This window comes from Nymphaea colorata, chromosome 1, assembly GCF_008831285.2.
Source record: "Nymphaea colorata isolate Beijing-Zhang1983 chromosome 1, ASM883128v2, whole genome shotgun sequence".
Taxonomy (NCBI): Eukaryota; Viridiplantae; Streptophyta; class Magnoliopsida; order Nymphaeales; family Nymphaeaceae; genus Nymphaea; species Nymphaea colorata.
The window spans coordinates 29,915,451-29,938,135 of NC_045138.2; the positions used below are offsets into that span (position 1 = coordinate 29,915,451).

At 38.9% G+C, this 22,685-nt stretch overlaps 3 protein-coding genes across 5 annotated transcripts; 1 reads left to right on the forward strand and 2 right to left on the reverse strand.

Moving 5' to 3' along the window:
• Positions 1 to 558: 558 nt before the first annotated feature.
• LOC116261207 (thiocyanate methyltransferase 1-like) lies at positions 559 to 6,680 on the reverse strand. Of its 2 annotated transcripts, XM_031639864.2 has the most exons (9): positions 6,316 to 6,680; positions 5,635 to 5,765; positions 4,882 to 4,968; positions 4,445 to 4,545; positions 4,229 to 4,328; positions 3,873 to 3,919; positions 3,688 to 3,766; positions 834 to 922; positions 559 to 577 (listed from the first exon to the last, which is right to left on the reverse strand). In XM_031639864.2, the coding sequence occupies exons 1-8, from the start codon at positions 6,578 to 6,580 to the stop codon at positions 869 to 871; spliced, it is 864 nt and encodes a 287-aa protein (XP_031495724.1). In that variant the 5' UTR covers positions 6,581 to 6,680; the 3' UTR covers positions 559 to 577; positions 834 to 868. The 2 variants fall into 2 exon arrangements, with proteins under 2 accessions (XP_031495724.1, XP_031495715.1); XM_031639855.2 differs by lacking the exon at positions 559 to 577 and having other exon boundaries at positions 643 to 922; positions 6,316 to 6,679.
• A 1,788-nt stretch (positions 6,681 to 8,468) lies between these two features.
• LOC116245895 (probable thiocyanate methyltransferase 2) lies at positions 8,469 to 13,622 on the reverse strand. The gene is made up of 8 exons (XM_031617500.2): positions 13,365 to 13,622; positions 12,491 to 12,621; positions 11,368 to 11,454; positions 10,968 to 11,068; positions 10,781 to 10,880; positions 10,373 to 10,419; positions 10,180 to 10,258; positions 8,469 to 8,818 (listed from the first exon to the last, which is right to left on the reverse strand). Exons 1-8 carry the CDS (start codon positions 13,576 to 13,578, stop codon positions 8,759 to 8,761), a joined length of 819 nt encoding a protein of 272 aa, XP_031473360.1. The 5' UTR covers positions 13,579 to 13,622; the 3' UTR covers positions 8,469 to 8,758.
• Positions 13,623 to 15,066: 1,444 nt separating this feature from the next.
• Positions 15,067 to 21,075, forward strand: LOC116246078 (uncharacterized). Of its 2 annotated transcripts, XR_004170637.2 has the most exons (4): positions 15,067 to 15,986; positions 18,962 to 19,042; positions 19,721 to 20,180; positions 20,506 to 21,075. XR_004170637.2 is itself a non-coding variant. In XM_031617767.2 (3 exons), exons 1-3 carry the CDS (start codon positions 15,605 to 15,607, stop codon positions 20,089 to 20,091), a joined length of 834 nt encoding a protein of 277 aa, XP_031473627.1. In that variant the 5' UTR covers positions 15,067 to 15,604; the 3' UTR covers positions 20,092 to 20,370. The 2 variants fall into 2 exon arrangements, 1 of the variants encoding a protein (XP_031473627.1); XM_031617767.2 differs by lacking the exon at positions 20,506 to 21,075 and having other exon boundaries at positions 19,721 to 20,370.
• The last annotated feature ends 1,610 nt before the right edge of the window (positions 21,076 to 22,685 follow it).

Sequence of the window (22,685 nt, forward strand, 5' to 3'; positions counted from 1 at the left end):
TAGTTATTTTCAAATCTTTGCTCAACAAATCATGTCGCCTTTACATTTTCCAGAATTTTCTAACTCCAAACTTTTATTATATTGATCCAATTAATTCAGTTGTTTCTCCTAATCTTCTTGGAAAACATTTCGATTCGAAAACCCATTTAACAAAGATTGCTTATCTAAACGGTTTGAACTCTCGTTGGATCTACAATTACCAGATCCAACTTGATCGGGTCTTCATTAACCAGATACGGACTGAAACTCAGATTTAGACTTAAGTTTTTGAAACTGCTATCAGATCCAACAGGGATAAGATCCCAGGTTTACATATAGTTGGGTTGGCACCCATTCAAATCTCAAATTTGGATTTGGTGACTGAAACCATATCATCCCTAGTTTAATATCTAGAGCCAACTTCTCATGGATGTAAACATCCAACTGATTAATGGTTTTGCTTCACTGAAACAGTAAATACTAAAATTTGATCCAACTCACCTGTGTACAATTCACATGTTGTCACGTATACATTTTGAAATCGTCTGTGAAAATTGTCTGGGATTGTTAGCTAAAGCATATTGCTGCTCATAGAAATCTGAAAGGGCAATTCTTGGCCATGAATGCCGTTTACAACATATGATGAGAATACAAAAATTTACATAAAGAAAAATTCCAGTATATGCTTCATTATATGTGAAGGGATTTTCTCCTTGAAACTGTTCCTCACTTCCATTGCATACATGAATCAGTGAATCAGCAGTTGCCCGCGAGCAACTAACTAAATAAATAAAGCATGTGACAGAGAAGAAGACATCCATAAGTGAGAAACTGAGAACCTAAGTAATTCTTACATGAGTGGTTTGGAATCTTCGTTCATCTGTTACTCTCACATTCGAGAAGGATACGCAGTCTTCCTCCACCTCCCCAATATTTCTCTTCCCTGTACAGTTTGTGAAAGAATCAGCACGATCATGCACTAGAATGGAATAAGTATCTCATTTTGGCCTACAAGAAGAACAAATTGAAAGGCATGTGAACCAGACGGTCAGACAAACAGCATCTGCATATGGACATGACACCACATCCTACATGATCCACCAAGTCATAGAGATTTTAACAAAATGCTTTTTCTCTCTCTTACCTATGATTTTAAGAATGCAGTGAAGAGTTCATGCACTCAGTTTCACAACCAGCGAACAATGTTTGCATTTTCCACAGAACATCGGATAATTCACAAAGCAGATGGAAGATTTGTGAATTCATTTCATAAACAGTTTGTTTGAATCGGTATCACATCTAGCAAAGCACACCAATAGACACAAGTCCTTCACATGCTTCAAGTGCCAGCTCATACTTGGACTTCACATGAGATTTCAAAGATACATCATGTTTCTTCCTCTTGAAGATGGCACTAGACTTGGTATTATAAGCATAATAATTCGAAGAATGTTAACATTAAGATCGTATTGAAAGCTACATCCTCGTATAATGAAAAGTTGAGGTTGATCATCAAGTGCAATCAGACCAATGCTCGTATGAGCTTCTGGAGACTTGATTCATCCGATCGAATATGATTGGTATGCAGCAGGCCATTTCACAGTTGCAACTATTGCATACGATCAGTAATGGAACTTATAGCAAGACTTGTGAGATACTCAAGCTAGCAGTTGAGAAGTACATTAACTTCGAAGGCCTGCTGTTGATACGGGAGAACACCATCATCAGTCTTTTGGTCCCCCATTTAGTCTCTAGTTTCCCTAGATATTTGTTGTGATTCATTTGAGAAACTAATATTCCATTTAGGTCCACTCTCCAAGAAGTGCCTCTTAAGAATTCCTAAGAATGATATCTGATTTCCTTAATCTTGCTTCAGATCTGCAATCACCCTCTCACTATACCACCTGGTTCAGGCATTCAGCTATATCATGCACATTGCACATGAACAATAAGACCATAATACAAGTAGTTCTTCAAGTATGTTATCAACATCTCTGCATGAAACTAAAGTCCATAATGGCTCTTTCAGATCTTCAACTCACACTCACATACACTGCAAATTCAGCATACCGGTTTGAGCTTGTATATAACTATTCCCTTGGCAAAGACTAAGAATCAAGAACATATATTCCTCTTTCTTTAGACCAAGTACGTAACTGTACATATTCAGCTGAGAGAGATTTAATTCATAATAACAGGAAACAAACATTCCAATATAGCTCAATATTGCGGTTGGAGAAAAATCACCAAGTAAGCTCCTCTCTTTAAGCATACCTTTATAAACTAGTTTGAAGTTTGAACCTCTTTATAGACATCACATTTTCATTTCATAACATAAATTTACTCTCATCTGTTCACCTTGTCTCTTGGGTTAACATCAAAATCCCAACTTGTTAGTTCCAGAAAGCCTCCATCATCATGTATCTGTTCTTAAGCATTCAAGGCCTTTTCCTCATTCCTGACATGACATGGCTATAAAGTACAGTTGGCCGTGCAGGTGATGCTGAATCTAGAAACAAGTGATGTGAGGCAGATCACACAACTGAACATTTGGGTTCCCTTTACGAAATGGCAATAAGAAGATGACCAAAGTCACGTGTTGAGGCAAACTCTACGGTCTGATTTCTGAGCCTGTTGAATCATTGAAACCTCAAATCTAGAAGGCACAGATACACTCCTTTCTCCTCTAAGGTATGCAATCTCCACCATCTGGAATTCCTTTGCCATAACTACCAGTAAGACATTTTGGTGGAACAAACAGTCAATAAGGGATGGAGGTTAACTATTACAAATTTCCCTTTCAATTTCAGATTTTCAAAAGAAGTAAGTTAGACAAGCTTGTTTCTAGTGAACATTATAGCACTCATCCCCTACGAATGAAAAGACACTTTCTTAGTTCCAGATTAAATTTGTCTTACACTTTTTAACATGCACATAACTCATACAGCCGATCATACGGAAGCAAGCAGCCAGGAAAGAGCATGAGAATTATCAAGCACATGCATGGAAGATTCACCTGAGAAGAACTAATAAAATACCACCTAATGAAGTAAGCAAGGGTGAGTGCAAGAGTAACCAATAAGTTTCCAAAATGTAAAAAAGAACAGCCAACTTCTAATAGGTCAAACTTCTTTCTCTCAACAGCCAAGTTTTATTTGGTGCAACAAGTTCTTTGAGGTTCAGCAACATGGTCTCAGTTAGTTTGCCACCATCTCTGGGTCAGTTTTGAGAGGCACACACTTTCCAATATCTGAGCATAAGGCATTGAGCTATTAGGTTTCACTACTGTGATCAATTTGAGAAGTAGGGGACATTTTATTCTTCAATTTAAGCCAGCAGAATTTCGTAATTTTTGAGAACCCATTTATGAAATATGAAAGTGTACTCATATACACTTACTAGATATGCTACAGTACATGGCCTTCCAGCACTTTTAGAGTATCTATTGCAAATCATAAAAAATGCAGAATGCATTTTAAGAACAAAAAACTACTCACCTCAGATGCTGCAACAATGCAGACATCTCACTGAAAAAAAAATATATACTTGGTACACTACACACTAGAGAACAAGGAGCACCATGAGCTTGGTCACATGCCACACTGCACATTGACTATAGCCAAACTCTCTCTCTGTCTGATTTTCTCAAGCAAATGTTGACATTATAAAAAGACAAAAGCTAAAGGAGAAATAAATATGTTTGTAAACCTTCCGAGGCTTAATTGCAAGTTGATTATCTTCAATTGTGATTGCCTTGAAACCAAATGGATGTAGCACTTCCTCATAACTGCAAGTGCATAAACACCATGCAAAAAATCACACACTCCACTTATGGTGCAACCAAATGTATTAATCTCAAAGATGCAAGAACAACTTCAAGGATTGGAAATTACTCAGTCACAGAAACTTTAAATGGTGGACCTCCGATATGATCATCAACCTGTCCCACACAGTAGCCATCTATTAGTCTATTAAGCCTCCACCATTACAAGTACGATACCATCTTACACAGTTAAGAAAATGAAGGCATCAACCTGCAATTTCCAAATTCGCTGTACTTTCAAAGTACTGGCATTAAACATCTCATAATGAGAATTATATGTAAAAGTTATATGTAGAATAATCCAAGTGTACTGTGATCATCATAAGTTGCAACTTAAAAACTAATAACAGAACTTTTTAAGGACTCCAGCAAGGTTGAACCAAAGAGCCAAATAAGAAAGGAACTGAGCACAGGTTCAAACTTTACTGGGAACATCAATGTAATAAGTTCCCCATCAATTCTCAAGAGTTCATGCATGCCTTTTGCCCAAGCTGACCTCATGCTTGGTTCCAGGCCGCAGAAAAACCTGTAGACTTTTGAAACAAATAGTCAGGATATAATAGGGGTATAAAACTTAATGGTGATAAGTAACAGAATGGGATTGATATAGCTGATTGCAAAACAAATGTTAAAGAAACTTACGTATAATCAAAGATAAAATCAAACAACTCTGTTGGTCTCCAAGTGAAAAAGTCAGCAGCGATGAAGGCAAAGTTATCAAAATTGGTGGCTGAGGAAAATAACTGCATAGAGTTACGAAGACCAACAATGGCATTAGTCACATGAAGATCCATGTTTTTTGTGCTGATGGTAAACCAAATGTGAAAAAAGAAAAACAAGAGAACCAAAATAACATATATAGGTTAAGCAATCCATGTACATAAAAAACCTAATCTGCAGTATCAATTCTGTGAATGGTGACCTGGAACCACCAATAATTCTAATCTAACCTTAGAGAAAAGTTACATACAAACACTTTAGATCAGAATGACAGCAACGAATTTACAAGAAAAGCTTATATTTTTGGCAGGTTCATAGATGAAGAATTCAAATCACGACAGAAATGAGTGCATACTTACTCCTTTGGCCCGTTTAATAGCCTTTTCTGATATGTCCAAACCTACAACAAAGAGATCAGCACTGGCAAGAGCCACTACATCATACCCCTGCAAAGAAGGAAATTGGAAAACTGAAAGTGGATATGTAAAACCTTGAAAATAGTTAAAGATAAATTGACCTTCCAGGAACAGTCATGTGGGAGAAAATAGACTAGTGTTTCACCATTGAGGTGAACTGACCAACTAATTGCAAGCTAACTTATAATGACTTCATCAGTTCAACAGCTTTTAGACAAGTTACCAAGAAATAACTGGTCTCTTCCTGCAGTGACACATGCACAAATAGGATGCACCAAGGCACTTTTTGGCTGAAAGAAATCAGTATATAAATTGCCACACATGATGAAATGTAGTCAAGAAAAGACATTTTTTTACTCTAAAGGAATGAGAATCTAAATGTTCCAAGACCAACAATTAGACCAGATGACTCAAAGAACACCATTTATTTTTAGAAACCAAGGACTACCCAACTGAAACTTATCACAACTTAGCAATGGCCAAGTGCCAAAGACATCAATATGCACAACCAAGGTCCAAGGAGAAGCAGGAATCCAGAAATCATGGTCGACTAGCTCTGCGTTTAGGAGTTACCAAGAAGACCAGGGAGTGGTCCAACGACTTACCCCATAAAGTTAAAAATATATACATTATATTTACTTCTAGAAACTGAACTAGCAAAAAAATTATAAAAATATAAGTTGAAAAGATGCTTACACTACCACATCCTGGGACAAGGCCCCTGCCTTTTGGGAGGGATCCGTTCTGAACAAGATGAAGAACGACCGGCGTTGGCTTTCCTAAGTCCCAAGGTGCAAATTCTTCCTCCCAACATTTATCCCATCCATCTAAGTTGCCAGTATAGTTATGAGAAAAGCACAAAGGAAAACAGTGAAAAAAAAAAGGTTCACTAGTAAGAAAAGAAAAAATTCCACCCATTTCAAACATGACTATAAGTAAAGCAACTTTAATTTCAATTGCCAATTTCGAGTATAACAACAAAACTAGAAAAGAAACTTTCACTAGCTATAAAGGTATAATGAATTTGTCAATCCTCATAAAACAGGGAACGATAGGGACAACAAAATTTGCATTCCACATGCAATAGCCCAACAACAGCCTACAAGGCTGTGCACAATGCTCCCGTTCTGAATTAGATGGTTTAAGGTTAACGCCTTCACATTGGCAGAGGTCTAGAGTTCGCTTCTGCTGATCAGCATCCGCTTGTCCACAAAGTAGAATTATTATAGTGGAAAAAGGCAATAAAGCACAGGAGAGTCGACGAGTTCAATATCGAAAATCAGAAACTCTACGATTATCAAGAAAAGAGACATGGAAAGTGTTCATGAATAACCACCCAATGAACGACGGTCTGAATTTGGGGAATCCAAGTGTCACCTAAGCCATGTTGCCGCATGATCGCCTGAAGCTTGGACGGCGGTTGAGGTTGTGTCCTGCTCATGCACTTGCCATCGTCACACACACCATCATCCTTCGCGCCTTTCTTCGTGGACTCCATGTTGAGCTGATGAACCTCCCTGGATGCTGGAACTCCTCCCACGCCTCTTCTACGTATCACAAGGGCCTCGCTAGATTGGTGGCCAGCCTTGATCCAAGCCCCAGTAATACTGGATCTGCAGAAAACGGATCGAAATCTATTCATTTCATGTATTTCGAAGGCTTGGCTCACCGGTATGTAACGTGCCCGTGCTCCTCCACCAACCCCACAGGGGAGGAGATGGATTTACGCGGTTCGGGGAGAAAAAACGACGAGGAAAAAGAGGAGAAACAATTTCATTCGTTGGTCAATTTTTATCATAATTTCATATGTAGGTCGCATGATTTTCATTTGCCAGTTGAAGGCCAACCTCCTACCTCTCCCTTTTGTTGTTCTTTCTGTAAAGCTCTATACATACTTTTTGTTTGAATCAAAGGTCAGAGGCCTCATCCTCCAGCTGGGTTGTCGCGGAATTCTTAAAAAATGAGTTCCTACATCAAACAAAGTGAATGAATGAAGAAGAAGGAAGTAGCGAAGTAATTTGCAGAATAAATGACAAATGAAGTTAGTTTTTCCAACTACTGAGCGAATCAAACACTATGCAGCAAAATTTACTGTCACTGTTGTGCCTCTATGATGATCTCAAATTCTGAGCGGGCATGAGTCCAACCAGTTATTGCCAAACTCAATAATAACTTTAAAATCTGAATCTAAATCTGATCCAGATCCATCTATGCATACCGGCACTTGTCTGACCCCCAAGCCTGAATTTGAACCTAATCAAACAGTTAAGTTGAACTCGATGTGCATCTTTGGATGTTTGCACCATTGCATGCGTCAGCAATGACTTCATCCTACTCTCTCTCCCTTACTGTTCAAAGAATGGTCCTCAAAAGTTTGGTTCTTGTCCAATCGGATCGCTCGCTCCTTGAAGTTTGTGTAATTATTTAGTATTTGTGGTCTTTCACGTAATCTTCGTTAGCACGTAACGTGGTTGCAGCCGATCATTCCTCCCAAGTAATTGACTGTCTTCACAAGAGATTGAGAGTGAGAGGAGGACATGCCATCCGATTTGCATACGTGATAGCGCAATGAAGATTCAGCACTAATTGGAGGCATGAATAATTGCATGTATAACTACTACCTGTAAATTTGAGTAAATTTTTTGGATGGTGTTTGGTAAGATGATTGTGGTTCTTGGGACACACGAACGTAGAGCACATGAAAAGTATTATGTTGTTGACTGAATAAATATGATGTGTTTATGAATGTTGTTTCTAGATAATATAGCCAATGATGTGACTACCAATACCAACATACCGAGGGGAGTTCCATCCACCTGGCTAGGGGTTTAGATTTAGGATCTTTTAAGTTGAATGATCTCAATAGCTTGATGCCAGGATCCAACATCTTAGCACAAAAATGAACTGATCAATGGCTTTGCTTCGTCGAAGCCAAAAATTTAATTGAAATTGCGAAGGTACAACCTGGTCAGTTACTCGTGCTCATCAGTGGAAAATCTGTTGAAAGCAGAAGTGGCAGGGATGATTCAATAATCTGTTAGTTTGCACAAGGTTCTGCATTTTCCCTGTGCACACTTAAGACTTAATTGTCATCAACCTCATCTATCCAGTTGGAAGTAGCAACAAAGCTAGGGGAATCATGATCCTTTTTGAAACACAATAAGTTTATGAAAAAATGTTTAAAGATTCAAATATTTCAAGGTAGCTGAGTTGCTGTGAAATCATTCATTTCCCAGTCAGAATTGTAATCAGCAGCTAAAATTCCAATGCACTCACTATCTTCTTTTCACCAAAAGAAATATTATGTGTGTGGGAGAGCAAAAGAAAGCGAGGGGGAAGGATATATATATATATATATATATATATATATATATATATATATATATATATATATATATATATATAGTGATAGTGAGAGAGAGAGGGAAAGGGAGAGAGAGAGATTATATATATATATATATATATATATATATATATAGTGATAGTGAGAGAGAGAGGGAAAGGGAGAGAGAGAGACAATTGTAGCCACATAACAAAGCACTGCTATGGTTATGCATGTGATATCAACTTCGAGTTGTCTATATATTGCATAGTTCCTTGTAATCCACTCACACCACCATGTCATGAAGAATTTTTCAAAGTAACCGACATTTTATTTATGACATTTATTTCATAAATGGAACACCAATTACCACAAACCACTACCAACACATAACAGGAATGAAACTTGACAGCAAACAAGACATCCTTAAATCTGAGAACATATTACTGGCACTACTGCATTCTCAAGCCAGAATGACTTTAAATCTTCATCCATCTGTTACTCGCTTACTAAAGAAGGGTTTGAGGTCCTTCTCCACCTTCCCAGTATTTCCCTTCCCTGTAGCAAAAAATCACAAAGAACCATGAAGTAACACCTGAGTATCTCTTTCTCACTAGAATAGAGAAATAATTTATATGGCAAGCGAACCAGGATTATTAAACTCATATGTGGGCACAACTTCTTTCATGTACATGTAAACAGAATGCTTGCTAACATATATTCAATTTTAAGAACACATTACAGATTTCATCTGCTCAGAAGTTGTGCAGCCCATGAACTATCTCGTTCATTCACGAATCACGAGGCATTGGCTGGTTGGCAGAGCAGATGGCTGATCTGTCCTTGCATAAGCAAAGTCCTTTACATAGTCTCACAGATTCTCACTGGGCAAAGCATGATATGCATGAGCCGCAGTTTTGGACATCCTCCAATGTCCAAATGTCATTGATTACAATTGGAACTAACATTAAATTTAGGAACTAGATCCTCTTCCTTACACTTAAAATGAAGTGACAACTTGTAAAACACAAAATAAAGGCCAATTATTAAGTGTAACAAAATAAATTGCAGTAAGAGCTCCAGTATCCTGAATGACTGAAACACAAAGGCCCGCTTTTGAGTCATATTTCCGATAACTTAGCACCATTCACCAGTGGCACTATTGCATATTATGAACAATGGGAAACACGTCCTTAAAACCCACAACATCTGAGATAATAAATCGAATAATTACAAGGTAGATTACATTTCAAATCAGCCTTTGATAGGGAACAATAAAATCTAGTTGCTCTTAATTCTTTTAACGTGTCGCAGTTCAATTTAAAAGAGTGCCAACTGAATTGAGCTCCCCCCTTCTAGTTTTATTCAAGCATTATTTGGTGCGCAGTTTTCATGAGAAAGTAAGATCCACTTAGGTAATCCAAGGATGCTAACTGAAAAGAATCACCTTAGCAGTTCCTAGGGATGATATACCAGAACTTTCCCGTGCTGTTTTATATCTTCAATCTCTCTCTCACTATCACCTGGCACAACTATTTTAAAGAACTCATCCACGAAATGTCAAAAGGGTGGACCCCAAATACACTCAGTGGTTAGACAGTCACACCAAAAAATGGCTTTCCAACATGTTGCTATGGTATCTATTATGTCTGAAGCAGACAATACAATGTGCAACATGCACTTTGAGCAATGAATATTGAATACCTTAAAAATCTCAAAATGATAATAAGGTTGCTTCTCATAAAATTTTCACTCATGGAAAACCAGACACAAGAGAAAAAACAATCAACACTAAGGTCAGATGAAATATGGCACTTCGACACTGACTTTTATTCTTGACACTACTGAGCTATATCAAGTGAAATGTTTATAACATAATCTAGACAAAAGGAACAAGAAACATAGATATGCATACAGACCTTACGGCTCTCCACTGCATATTCATTATCTTCAACCTTTATTACCTCGAAACCAAGTGCACGTAGAACTTCATCATAACTGCAGAGTGCAGAAACACCATGCAAAAAGTTTTACATCCATCCTCTTTTTTCCAATGCTAGCATATATACCAACCTCAAAGAGTATAATATAAGACAAAGGATTGGACATTACGCTTCAACAGAAACTTTAAATGGTGGACCTCCACTATGATCATCAACCTGCCTCACAACAGTAGCCATTTATCAGTCTACTTACTTCAGCCACTACCATGAACAGTGAAAGATCTCTTGATTCCCAGTTTATGAAGAGGCATTGGGCAATTCAAATAAACATGCTAGTACCACTTTGAACTTACAGACTATCTTACTATAGGTTGAAAACATTGGCAGCACTTGTTTATTAAAGAGGATTACAGGTAAAATGTATGTCTAGAATGTTCCTAGTGTGACATTCATCATCATATAGTTGAAACTTTACAAAACCAATAACAGAAATATGTAATGACTTCACTTCAGTCTTTAACCAAGAAGACAAGCATCTGCTAAAAGGAAAGGATGCGAAAGGAAGCACAAACTTTACCGGGAACATCAAAATAATAAGCTCCCCATCGACTGTCAAGAGCTCATGCATGCGTTTTGCCCAAGCTGACCTCATGCTTGGGTCAATAGCACAGAAAAACCTACATTTTCCAAGCAAAGAATTAGGATGGACAAAAAAATCATTCAATTAAGCTGATTTGGAAGCAAGCATTGTGCAAGAAACTTGCGTGTAATCAAAGATAAAATCAAACGACTCTGTTGTCTTCCAATTGAAAAAGTCCGCAGCAACAAAGGTGAAGTTATCCACGTTTGGGACTGAGGAAAACAACTGCATAGTGTTAAGAACCAGAAATTACATTAGTTGCTCATAAGTCCATTTGCACTAACTGTAAATGCAATAAGACAAAAAAGAAGACCCAAAGCACACACATTAAGCAATCCATTGACCAGCAAAAATAATGCACATGAAAGACCAGGGTGATTATTGCAACAATAATTTAAATCAATTCATGATAGTACATATCTCTATATAATCTTACAAAGAGAAAAAAGTTCAAGCATGACTAATTCATAAGTGAGTAAATTAGCAGTTTAACAATGAAAACATGAATGCTCAAGAATACTTACTTCTCTAGAACGTGCCATAGCCTTTTCTGATATGTCCAAACCTACAACATAACGTTCAGGACTGGCCATTTCCACTACATCATATCCCTGCAAGGAAGAAAACAAAGGGAAAACTTGAAATAATTAACATAAACCTTGAAAATAGTTGCAGGACAAAAAAGAAAGAAACATCCCAGAAGCAACAAACATAGCATCATTATTAAGGTTAATTGTTTATTGAACTGCAAGCTAACTTTCAGCCCCCTATTATTTGACATGATGGTGGAAGGGCTTTGAATAAACATAAAGCAAGTTAAGAAATTCTTTCCAAGATGGCCAGCTGACTGTGGCATGTTTTTCTTTATTCAACAACTTTTAGATAAGTTACTCGAAAGCTGCTGGCTTCTTTCCCTAGTAACAGCTCTATAAAGGAATTTTTGCAAATAAATGGCCGAAAAATCTATATGTCTGTAAGATGACCGAGCATGACCTACAAGGAGTCCAAACAAAACAGCTTATGTACTTCATGAAATCTGAAGTCTGCAAATCACAGAACACAAGTAGATATATATTGCCTATACTGACTGAATATACCGACCTATTAGGGAAACCAAACACCTTATAGTTATGTCAGAGGATGCTGTCATTTCCAATTCCAAACACTTCAAGCACTCAAAGTTTCACAATTGCTGGACTTAATTGGAACCTATCAGATAGCTCGAAGATGTATGTGCATAAAGAGACTTTGCAAGCTACTCAGTGGCTCTGATACAACTTGTTCCAAGTTAAAGCTGAAGTTCGCTACAGAGCAAACATTATCAGTAAATCATGCAGTAGAAGCCATAGAAAGACACTTTTTGGGCTAGAAATCAGTATGTAGATACCCGGATATCATCTTTTAGGCCAGAAACTCTCAATTAAACCATTTAGTTCAAAAACCAAGGATCCTCCAACCGAATCTGATCATAACTTCGGAATACCAAGAAGCCACAGAGATTAATAAGCATGCCCAAGCTGATATGCAAGAAGCTAAGTCTAAAGTCCGACAACTAGCCCCATTAAATTAAAAACTATGCATAATAGAAACTTCTTGAAACTGAACTCCGCAAAATTCATGATAAATAAAAGTTGTAACGACACTTACGGTACCACATCCAGGGACGAGGCCCCTGCCTTTTGGGAGGGAACCAGACTGAACTAGATGAACCACCAGTGGGGTTGCCTGTCCTAAATCCCAGGGTATAACTCCGTCCTCGTAACACTTATTCCATCGATCTAAGTCACCATTAAAATCCAGATATATAATTAGGAAAAGCTAAAAATTAAGGAAAAAAAATAAAAACAGAGGTTGGTGGAAAAGAAAATACACAATCAACACATTGCCAAGCATCATTTAAATCGACTTGAGATTTAAAGCTTCCAAATTGGAGTCCCCGATACTCCAGACGGGTGTCCATTTGTGAGAAAACCAAATTAACGACAATATATATATATATATATATTGTCGTGAATTTTGGTATATATATATATATGGCTATCGTAATTGAGAACTGAAACATTAACACCAAGCAACAGTCAATACAAAAACATGAAAAATATGCACCCCCTACGTTGGAAAGATGGATACATGAAAAACTTAGCTATTGACAAATTCATGAACAGCAGGCAGATTTTTCTCAAGGAGGGCGTATTGCCCGTATCGGTCAATACACATTGCCTCGGCCCTTCACTAACATGCTGCAAGAGTTGATAGATGGTCTTTCAGAAACCGGTGAAGCTTAGCCTGAATCGGCTAACCCGTCCCATATCAGCTCCTTACTCAATAAAAACAACGACAGTTTTTTATTGTTTTGCATTCTTCAAGTACAAAAGACATTTTAGAATGCCAATTTAGATTTCCATGATGATTAGATAGGGCAAACTCAAGTCAACTTTTGTTCATTTTCAAAATGATTCGCCGCTTGTTCTGAAATCATCATCAACAAAAAGAACAAGTTAAAGACGATTAAGTAGTGAACCTTGGGAAGAGCCTGACGATCGGGCACTTGGGCAGAAGCTTTTAGGCTTGCCATCGTCATGATCATCACCATCCTCCCTCCTGCACTTCAGACACTCCATGTTTTGCCGCTCAGCTTGGGAAGAGCCTGACGTTTGTGTACTTGGGCAGCAGCTTTTGGTCTCGCCATTGTTATGATCATCACCATCTTCCCTGGTGGACTTCAAACACTCCATGTTGAGCTGATGAGCTTCTCCAGAGGCAGGATCTTCAACCCCTCACCCTCTTTTTATAGACAGATAAGCATTTCTTGGGAGGTTGGGATTGGGACACCAGAACGTGACAAGAGGCACGCCATTACTGGTGTCTACCTGTGGTCCAAGATGTGTACTGGATCTCAAAAAAAGACCTAGGAAGATCCAGATCTCTTTCCGCTCCAAATATAAACAATATATTTGGATCAAACCCGTCCCCTTCAGAACTCTGTTACATAGAGCTGCCATGATTTCTTCCAACCATGTCCACTCTGATTTATTTGAGTTTAAACCTGGATTTGGACACGAATCCAACAACGTATGAAATGTTTGGCTTTGGATCCACCTATAAGATACATATTCTTATCGAAGTCGCTTTCAGGAAAAGCAAAAGGGAAACTTGTAATGCGTCAGGGCTGACTTCACGCCTTGAAAATAATCTATTATTCAAAGTCCAAACTTGAAAAAGGTAGGCGTCAATGGATTTGGCCCTGCCCAATCACTCAATCCGAGCTATTATTGTTATAAATACACAATTCATGTTTAATATATTGTTTCGTGTTTTGATCTTATGGGAAATTAGACTAAAAATGTTTTGAATACACCTGCATTTATTTGCAGAATGCATCAGCAGATCAATATTCGACTAATCAGTACCGTGTTTGTACATACAGCAGAGATCAGAAATGAAAAATTCTGCATTGTAAAATGTGCTTGGACCACTGAAGTATAGTGCTTTATTTATAATCGTTTATCTAATGTTTATCCCTAAGAATGGAGTACTGAAGTTAGCTATCTCTACAATTTGAAAGATTTATAAGTTTGATGATTCTAAGCAGATGATGAGCCTGTCAGCTCAAGAGCAGTTTATGGGAAGAAAATTTACAATATTTAAACAAAAAAAATATATTGTTGGTAAGGTTTTGATTAATAATTACAATTTCTCAAAAATTGAAGATTTTGATTCTAAAATTCTATGATTCTGGTATATCAAACACTCTTTTAGTAAATGACCCATGAAAGCAAAGGGAAGCCATCAATGGCGGAAGTAAGTTGTGGCTGTTGAGCCAATTCCTTCAAGTCTTTTGTTGGCCATCTATCTAATTTCATAGGTGGATAGAACCGCCATGCTATTACTATTTTTTTCTTTTTTTTTTTTTTACTTTTTTAATCTAAGTCCAACTAAGCTGGGGGGCTGTGGTTTTAATAAATGAGTTTCAAGCTCATTTTAAAAAGTTGTATTTATATAGGGCGATTTGAATAATTAAAATAAAAATTAAGATTAAAAAACCATGGAATATACAATTGAAAAAAAAAGGTTTTTAAGAATGATTTTCCCTGCATTTATTAGTGCTTGCTAAGACAAGGGGTTAAAAGTAAACGTGTAGTGAGGTTTTCTGAATATGAGCTTTATTTCGGGGGTTAAAGTAGCATTAAATTTTCAACGACGTCCAAGAAAAGCGCGTCCACGAGAAGGGGAGAACGGAGAGAGGGATGGAGGGAGAACTCATGGTCCGCGGCTGCAAGGGAGCGAAGGGGGAAACCCTAGATTCTTGAATCTTCTGAAAATTACAGTTGCAGGAGCCCCACGAATTTGTTCAATTCTTATCCATTAACTGCCTCCTTTTTGCCCGCCATAATCATGTCGGTTTTCCTCAAAACCCAAAAAATCGAGCTCCAGGAGCACTCGACCACGCGCCCTGAACCCCGCGATTCCTCGTCCATTTCCACCGTCCTCCACGTTACCGAGCGCCGGATTTAGTGTTCGGAGGATTGATGATATCCCCGTCCGGATCCCGATCGATGTTACCTGAATTTCGTCCTTCTTGTTGTTCCAATTCGATGATGCTGCATTTTGGCCAATCAAGGGTTGCTAATTGGCAGCATTCGCAATCAGAAATCCTGAATTCGGCGTGGGTTTTTTGAGGTTTTCACGGAGGGGAGCCGCGTGCGGAGATTTTCCAGGTTTTGGGACTTGCGGCAGGTTTTCATTTCTCTCCCCTTTCGCATGGCGATAATTGGGGACGCCCTCCGGCAGGCCTTCATGCCGAGACATGAGTATGATAATCTGAGGGAAGAGGAGAAAGCGTGGGGACGGATCCAGCGGCCGTTGGTTACCGGCACGGTGGCGCTTCTTTGGTTTGCAGTGCTTCTTTCTGCTTCCTTAAGCCTGAACATTGTGTTTCCAGCCGACGGTGGCGACCGGCCTCTGTGCGATGACCGCCGGATTCAGCCGTTACCCGTCGTGCCTGAGAATAGATCCGAGGGCGTCGAGTTGTTGCCCCACGCGTATTACTTGACGGACGAAGAGGCGGCTCAATATTACTGGGTAGTGGTGTTCATCCCTTCTGCTATCCTCTTCCTGTGCTCGGTTATTTACCTCTTAGCAGGTAAATGTTTCAACTTCTGTCGTCTCATCACCTTAACAACTATCGCCACCACTTTCGTTTTGGTGGACTTCCATATATGTAGCCACCACCCAAATGTGGGACTTCTTTGCTTCTGAAATTGCAGTAGTCTATGGTTACCGACTTACCGTTAAAGTATTGAAAGATATCTTACATCATTCAGAACGTGTCTCTTGCATCTCTCTGTTCACGTTGATGGTTGGTTTTCCTTTCGTAGGAATAAATTATGAATGAAGGCGGGTATGTGCTAGTTATTTTTATGCACGCTTACTACGGCCACCGACATCGTCCTTTTGTTGTTCTATGCCTTGTGATGTGTATCTTCATTTGTTCGTTCATTAGATTTTGGGGAGAAGAAAGAGGTTCTATTTTTTTTTCCTGCCTTCTCTGCCACTTGCTTATAAGGAGGGATTTTAGAGTGAACTCGATTATTGTCTTCGTTGAAACATTGGTTTCTAGTATGACTAAGAAATTGCATAATACTTGGTTTTAGTCTCTCCAGTTTGCGATAGAGGGTAAGTTTGGTAGAAAAGCCATAAAATCAACCCAGTCGTTCTAAGTGGGGAACATGATAAAATGGCGACAGATCTTCATTTGTGCATAGTTTGATAGCATAACATTCTACTTGGGTTTAGTGTTCTGGAGCCAATTATTGCTAATCCTCTTTGGTAAAGATGACCGCACTTCCCGATGTCCTGTGCGACGCTTGCTGGTCCTCAATGATAAAACTTGTAGTTCTTCAATGCATTTATTGAAGATATTGACAAATACGCAAATAAATTCAGCAGATCTGCTTTTTCTTCTACTGTAATGAAGAGGAGCTAGGTACACCTAACAGCATTTGAAATTTCACCTTTATAATAGTGTCATCTTTGAGTTATGGAGACCCATCATCATCTGTGGTGAATGTGCAGTTACTTGATATTGTTGGTAAGTTGATAATCGACAGTTTGGAAGGCCTGTGAGGATTGACAGCAGCATTTTTCAAAATGACTCAAAAGGAAGTTCAAGTTCAAATGGTTAGAGTGATGTTGGTGCCAGAAGTTTTTCTCAGGGATATGGTAGATATGGTCCACTTGAAGGAGGGTGGACAAAAAATTAGGCAGCATTTTTTCGCATCTGCTCCAACATGGACTTGCGTTTGGAAGTGGTTCCATAGGATGGCCTTCTTTGAGGGTGAACTTTTGGTCAAAGCTCTAAGCCATGATCCTGGATGGCCAGGATTATAGAAGCCTTTGGACCTGCCAACCTATGATTGTTTGCACTTTGCAGTGTTCTTGTCTCATGATTTTTTTGAAATGCTGGTGTGTATAGCAGTTTGTTTCAGTGTTGTACGTATCGTACGATACATATTATTGCAGTTTCAAAAATACGATATGATACACCACCTATATCGTAAATAGGTGGTGTACCGTGCCTGTATTGCACATATATTATATGATACAAGCACTGTATCCTACGATGCAGTTACAATACAGTGATTTTTACTGATTTTTTATGATTTTCTTCTGATTATTTTTTTAAAATATGATACAGTTACGATACGCTACAATATTTTACGATACAACGTATCTTAAAGCTAGACCAATACTGCTTATGATACGTTTTTTACAACATTGGTTTGTTTTCCACTTCTTTGGTGCGTTAGTTTTTTATATCTTCTCAATAATGGTAGGAGCCGAGGAGGTCCACACCCACGTTCAAGGGTAATAGATATGTGCAAAGCTCGGAGATGATAGTTTTTCTGATTCCCGCAGCTACTATAACCGATTCATTTATAATCCGGCCTTGTTAATGATAAGAAAGCCAACCTCCAGCACGTTCAAGGGTAATAGATATGTGCAGAGCTCGGAGATGATAGTTTTTCTGATTCCTGCAGCTACTATAACCGATTCGTTTATAATCGGGCCTTGTTAATGATAAGAAAGCCAAGCACGTTCAAGGGTAATAGATATGTGTAGAGCTCGGAGATGATAGTTTTTCTGATTCCTGCAGCTACTATAACCGATTCATTTATAATCTGGCCTTGTTAATGATAAGAAAGCCAACCTTGTCACGATTAGGTATAAAGCTAGAATGCAGTTTCTGACCTAGGTTGCGGTTGAAACTGAATTTGACTCCATGTATAAATGATGTTCTATATGGCTTGCACTGTCTTTATTTGTATCTACTGGTTGTTGTGTTCATGTGTTATGAACATGATTATTAGTTAAATTCAGCATAAGACACGAGTCAGAGTTGATAATTTATTGAATGGCATATGCAAAGCTTGGTTGGCTAATCGGCTTAATTTCTTGCATGAGTAGCTTTTAAAGACACTTGACCCTCAATAGTCAACTTGTCTGGGTTCCATCTATGACTCAATTACTAGGTCAAGCACTGGCAGTGTGTGCCAAGGGAACCCACCTGGTGGATGACTTGTGCTGGACTTGCTTACATTGGTTGCCATGACTTTGAGCCCCTAAATATTTTAGTTCTTCATGCCAGTCAGTTTCTGGTCAGACATTTGTTGAATGTTAAGGTATCTAGTCTTCATAAGTGGCAACTATTTTTGGTTTAGTGATGACATCATCCTGTGGAAACAAATTGAGATCAGTCACCAACTGTGCCTGTCGCCCAACAACTGGGACCATCTGGTCTTGGAGTTGCCAGTGTACTGGTGGCAGTACATTGAAAACCAGATAAGGGGTAACAGGTGGCGATCTGATCTCTACTCTGTGAGAAGTAGAGTTCAGACAACTGTGCTATTTGATGTTTATGTTGACAGCTCTTGAATGCCCAAAGAATTGGGTTTCATGACCCTTTCTGAACCATTAGTTTCTTTGTGTGTTTATGTGCTACTCCCACACAGTATTAACTGTTAAATAATTTGCACATGTTGTTTAAGGATGTCTACTTTTCACGTTTAATGATATATCATATGTGAATACTTATAAACAAAATCCTGATCACTGCAGGAATGGCTGTTGCATATGCTGCTCCTGCAAGACATGCATGCTTGAGGGTTGTTGAGAATAACTACTGTGCTTCAAAGAGGGGTATGCTCTAAATTTCTAATTGAAGAAAACCTTTTTTTTTGTGCAATTGCTCAATGAGTTGCACCTATAATTTTTTATCTTTCCTTTCCCAATCTGCTGCAGTCCATAACGATGAAGAATAGTCGAATCCAATTTTAATTCTCATGGCAATTGGTGTGTTCTCATTTTAGTTCCTAGAGTCCATTGACTTCATTTTTAGCTTGGATAGAACTACCAACACCAACTTCCTGTATAATTCATTTAGGATGAACTCATCGATCTGTCAACTCTCTAGGCTCGGTTGGCCTGAGAAAAGTGTCCAATGGAGCAGTAGTTGATCATAGGAATGAAGGTTTAGTGTCAGCTGCCCAATATGGTTGAGACATGAAATCACCTGCCTTTTGTGTTGGACCATTGCTTGAGAAATGGCAAGTGATTAGCGATACATACTTCATCTGTGTATACAGAACAATTAATTTTTGGACCATCATGCTGTCTTTGCTTTATCTGTGTTCTACTGTTTTTTTTTTTTTCTCAATTTGGTATTTCTCATCTTTGGTATGGATCTGTCAGCGAATGCTGTTGATTCAACTCTTAAACGGATATGGGGATTTAGTGTGCCTAAAGTTTGTATCATGTTTGTGCCTGTAGGGCATTTGTTTATTTATAATTTGTGAGACTTTTTCTTTTCTCAATCAGGTGGAGTCCGCTGCTTGTCCATTCTCAACTTAATATTTGCTGTTGTTTTTGGACTCCTTGCCTTATTCATGGGCTCCAGCATCCTCACATTAGCAAGTAACTGTTCAACGGCCCTGTTTTGGTGCTACGAAGTGTTCAGCTGGGGGCTTGTGATCCTGTATGGAGGCACAGGGCTCCTTCTCCGAAGGAAAGCTGCAGCTATTCTCGATGAAGGTGAGGTTGCAGGCAGCCGGACCATTGGTCTGGAAATGCTTGAGGCTCCAATGGATGTGACACCAGAGATGGCAAGGCGAGCAAACGAAGGTTTCAAGTCTTGGATGGGTTCGTCGCTGCTTTCTTCTGATGACGAAGAAGGTCCTGAGAACTGGTGACTAGCAGCAGATGACAAAAGAAGAGAGACTTTCAGGTGCTTTTGGCATTCTCTAGCTCATCCAGACTGGTGGATGTCGTGAGACATAAGGTAGGGAACAAAGGCGTTTCCTGCCATCCGGCTGCAAATGGTTGTCTTTTAATGTAATCTGTAAAGACAGGGTATTCGTGGTGCCATCACTTGGAAAGCCTGTCATCTTCAGCGGGAAATCTGTAAAGAATGAAAAGATGAAAATGAAAACCTTTGATGGTTTAGAAAGCTTGTTCAAAGTTCAAATTAATTCTTTGAAGCTATCATTGTTGGGCATAAGTAACAGAATATCATGACGTCAGCTCAAGTGATTTCACCTAATTTTCGCTTTTCACGTTATTGATGATTCTGCTTCTACACTTGATCCTTTTTATGTGTGATGCAGGTGTGAGGTGGCCACTAGCGAGGGTGCAGTCGGCAGCGTAGTTGGGAGCATGTGAGCCTCACTGCCTTCGGAGTTCGTGTCTTGCTCTGCTCCACCACCAACTCCTCACGGGGCATCTGCAGAGAAATGGGGAACATGGTGGCGCATGGCTAACTCAGCACCTTTCGGCGGGTGGACTGATGGGGATTTATATTAAAAACAAATTAAAGTCGTCCAAATAATTATAAACTACTAAAATCAGTGTCAAAAAATCAGGATTCAGATCAGCCTGTTTCCATTGATACAGTATCTCATGTTGGCGCTAGAAAAAAGAGAAAAAAAAAAACAGCCCTCTTCCTTCCTCTCTCCCTCCCCCATTGAGGCCCTGTATCGGTAAATGAGATATTCAAACGATGAGTGGTTGACAGAAGTTACAGAACCAAGCCCGCTCTCTCCTGCACACACACACACACACACACAGAAAGATGCAGTGGGCAGGTGGTCCCTTGCAGATTCGATGGAAAACAAGGGCGGAAAGATGTTCAATTCTATACTACAACTTGAGTTTTACCAATGGCGACATTTGTATACACAATAAGAAATTCAGGAAGATCAGAAAGCCTATTTCTCTGGAATTTGCAAACAAACAGGCCCTTAAAGCTGGAGCGTTGGTGACCCATTTTGTGTTTCCTTTGCTTTGCTGCCTGCCTATAGTAAGTAATGGCGCATCAACTTGCTTCCGACGGGACACAGCCTTAGAGATGAATTATCTTTATCGATAGGTGGCTTGAATCCGTTTCAGGCATGCTCAGCTCCCATCGGAAGTAGGTCCAAAAAATTCAAGTAAACGCAATGGAGTCAGATTCAATCATTGAAACTTGTTCTTACTTTTTCAATATTTTCAGTTAAAACCTAGAAGGGTATTAAGGTTTTGACTTACTTCGAGACTTGGGTGAATCTATTATATGGTATATTTTTCAATTCAGTTATCGTATTTACTATTTATTATCACTTGCAGCTTAGAAGAGTAACACATTGGAAGGTGAAAGCAATCACATGATTCAAATTCAGACATGGTTCAAATCTCAGACCCCTCAAGTGTTGGCTTACTTGATCAATTTGACTTTCCAAGTTTGAACGCCTTCCTGTGCGTGAGACCCACCAGTGCACTCACTTTTAACCATCACTTGCATCGAAAACCTTGAAAGATTGACGGGGGCAATATGCATGGTTCCCCATTTGCTTGTATCAATCTTTAAAAAATGCCTTAGTTAATTTTTTATTTTTTTTTAATGCATCAGGCCGTATCGGCCAACATGAGCCGAGTCAGCCGCATATCGGCCCTCATGTCGGGTCAACATAGGACCGATACGATACATATTGGTACGGGCCGATATAATTCACATGAGACCTGATTGGCTTCAGGAGGGTATGGACAGCACAGATCCAAAAGCTCAGCAAAAAAGAGACGAATCGCAAGTACCAAGGCAATTCCTTGATGGGCCATTTTCAAAGAAGAAAAGGGCCTTTTTTTTTTTGGTCCTCTACGTGACGAGTGCGAATGACGGAAATACCCTCGAGCATATTGTGCGAGTGGATCGGACTCATGCGAACTGGATTGAGAAGCTAATTTAGACTAAATGGCAACATATAAAATAACTCTATCAAACTCACATGTCTACATGAACATGCACACTAAGCCAACCAAAGGACGATAAATCAAGTCCGGTGGGGAGTTTGTATTGATGGATCAATTTAAACAAGGATGGTCATTGGTCCTGCTACTTCTTTTTCTTTTGGGTTTCCATATCCAAGTTCGTTTTAGATCCAAACTTGTCATAAGATCCATGGTTTCATTATATGTGCTTGAAGATTTAAACAAACTCAGAGTGGAGCTGTCGTTTTTTGGGTTGCAAGTGGTTCGTATTTGGTTCGAGTATTTTGTTAAGTTTTACTGCGATCCGACAGCCATGCACATCTCTAGCAGGAAGTCAGCTCTGCCTGTCTGCAAATAACTTAGAAAAATAAAAATCTCTATAGACAGATAAACTAACCTAACCTACACACAATTTATTGCATATACAGTCTATTCTGTATTTACCCATCTAAGTTGTATTTGACATGATTTGAAGGTGTAACAATGTTCATCACTACTAAAGAACTTTCAAATCAAATACACATCCGTGTTCTTGGCATAAAAA

Bases quoted from the DNA above. Each gene is read 5' to 3' on its own strand.
- LOC116261207 (XM_031639864.2), bottom strand. From the start codon at position 6,580: ATGAATAGATTTCGATCCGTTTTCTGCAGATCCAGTATTACTGGGGCT. The intron at 3,920-4,228 runs GTAAAGTTTGAA...TGTGTGGGACAG, and splicing joins TTATTACATTGATGTTCCCA to GTTGATGATCATATCGGAGG. The intron at 3,767-3,872 runs GTAATTTCCAAT...ATGCACTTGCAG, and splicing joins TTTAAAGTTTCTGTGACTGA to TTATGAGGAAGTGCTACATC.
- LOC116245895 (XM_031617500.2), bottom strand. From the start codon at position 13,578: ATGGAGTGTTTGAAGTCCACCAGGGAAGATGGTGATGATCATAACAAT. The intron at 10,420-10,780 runs GTAAAGTTTGTG...GTTGTGAGGCAG, and splicing joins TTATTATTTTGATGTTCCCG to GTTGATGATCATAGTGGAGG. The intron at 8,819-10,179 runs GTCTGTATGCAT...TTTTTGCTACAG, and splicing joins ATGCAGTGGAGAGCCGTAAG to GGAAGGGAAATACTGGGAAG.
- LOC116246078 (XM_031617767.2), top strand. From the start codon at position 15,605: ATGGCGATAATTGGGGACGCCCTCCGGCAGGCCTTCATGCCGAGACAT. The intron at 15,987-18,961 runs GTAAATGTTTCA...TGATCACTGCAG, and splicing joins GGTTATTTACCTCTTAGCAG to GAATGGCTGTTGCATATGCT. The intron at 19,043-19,720 runs GTATGCTCTAAA...TTTCTCAATCAG, and splicing joins CTACTGTGCTTCAAAGAGGG to GTGGAGTCCGCTGCTTGTCC.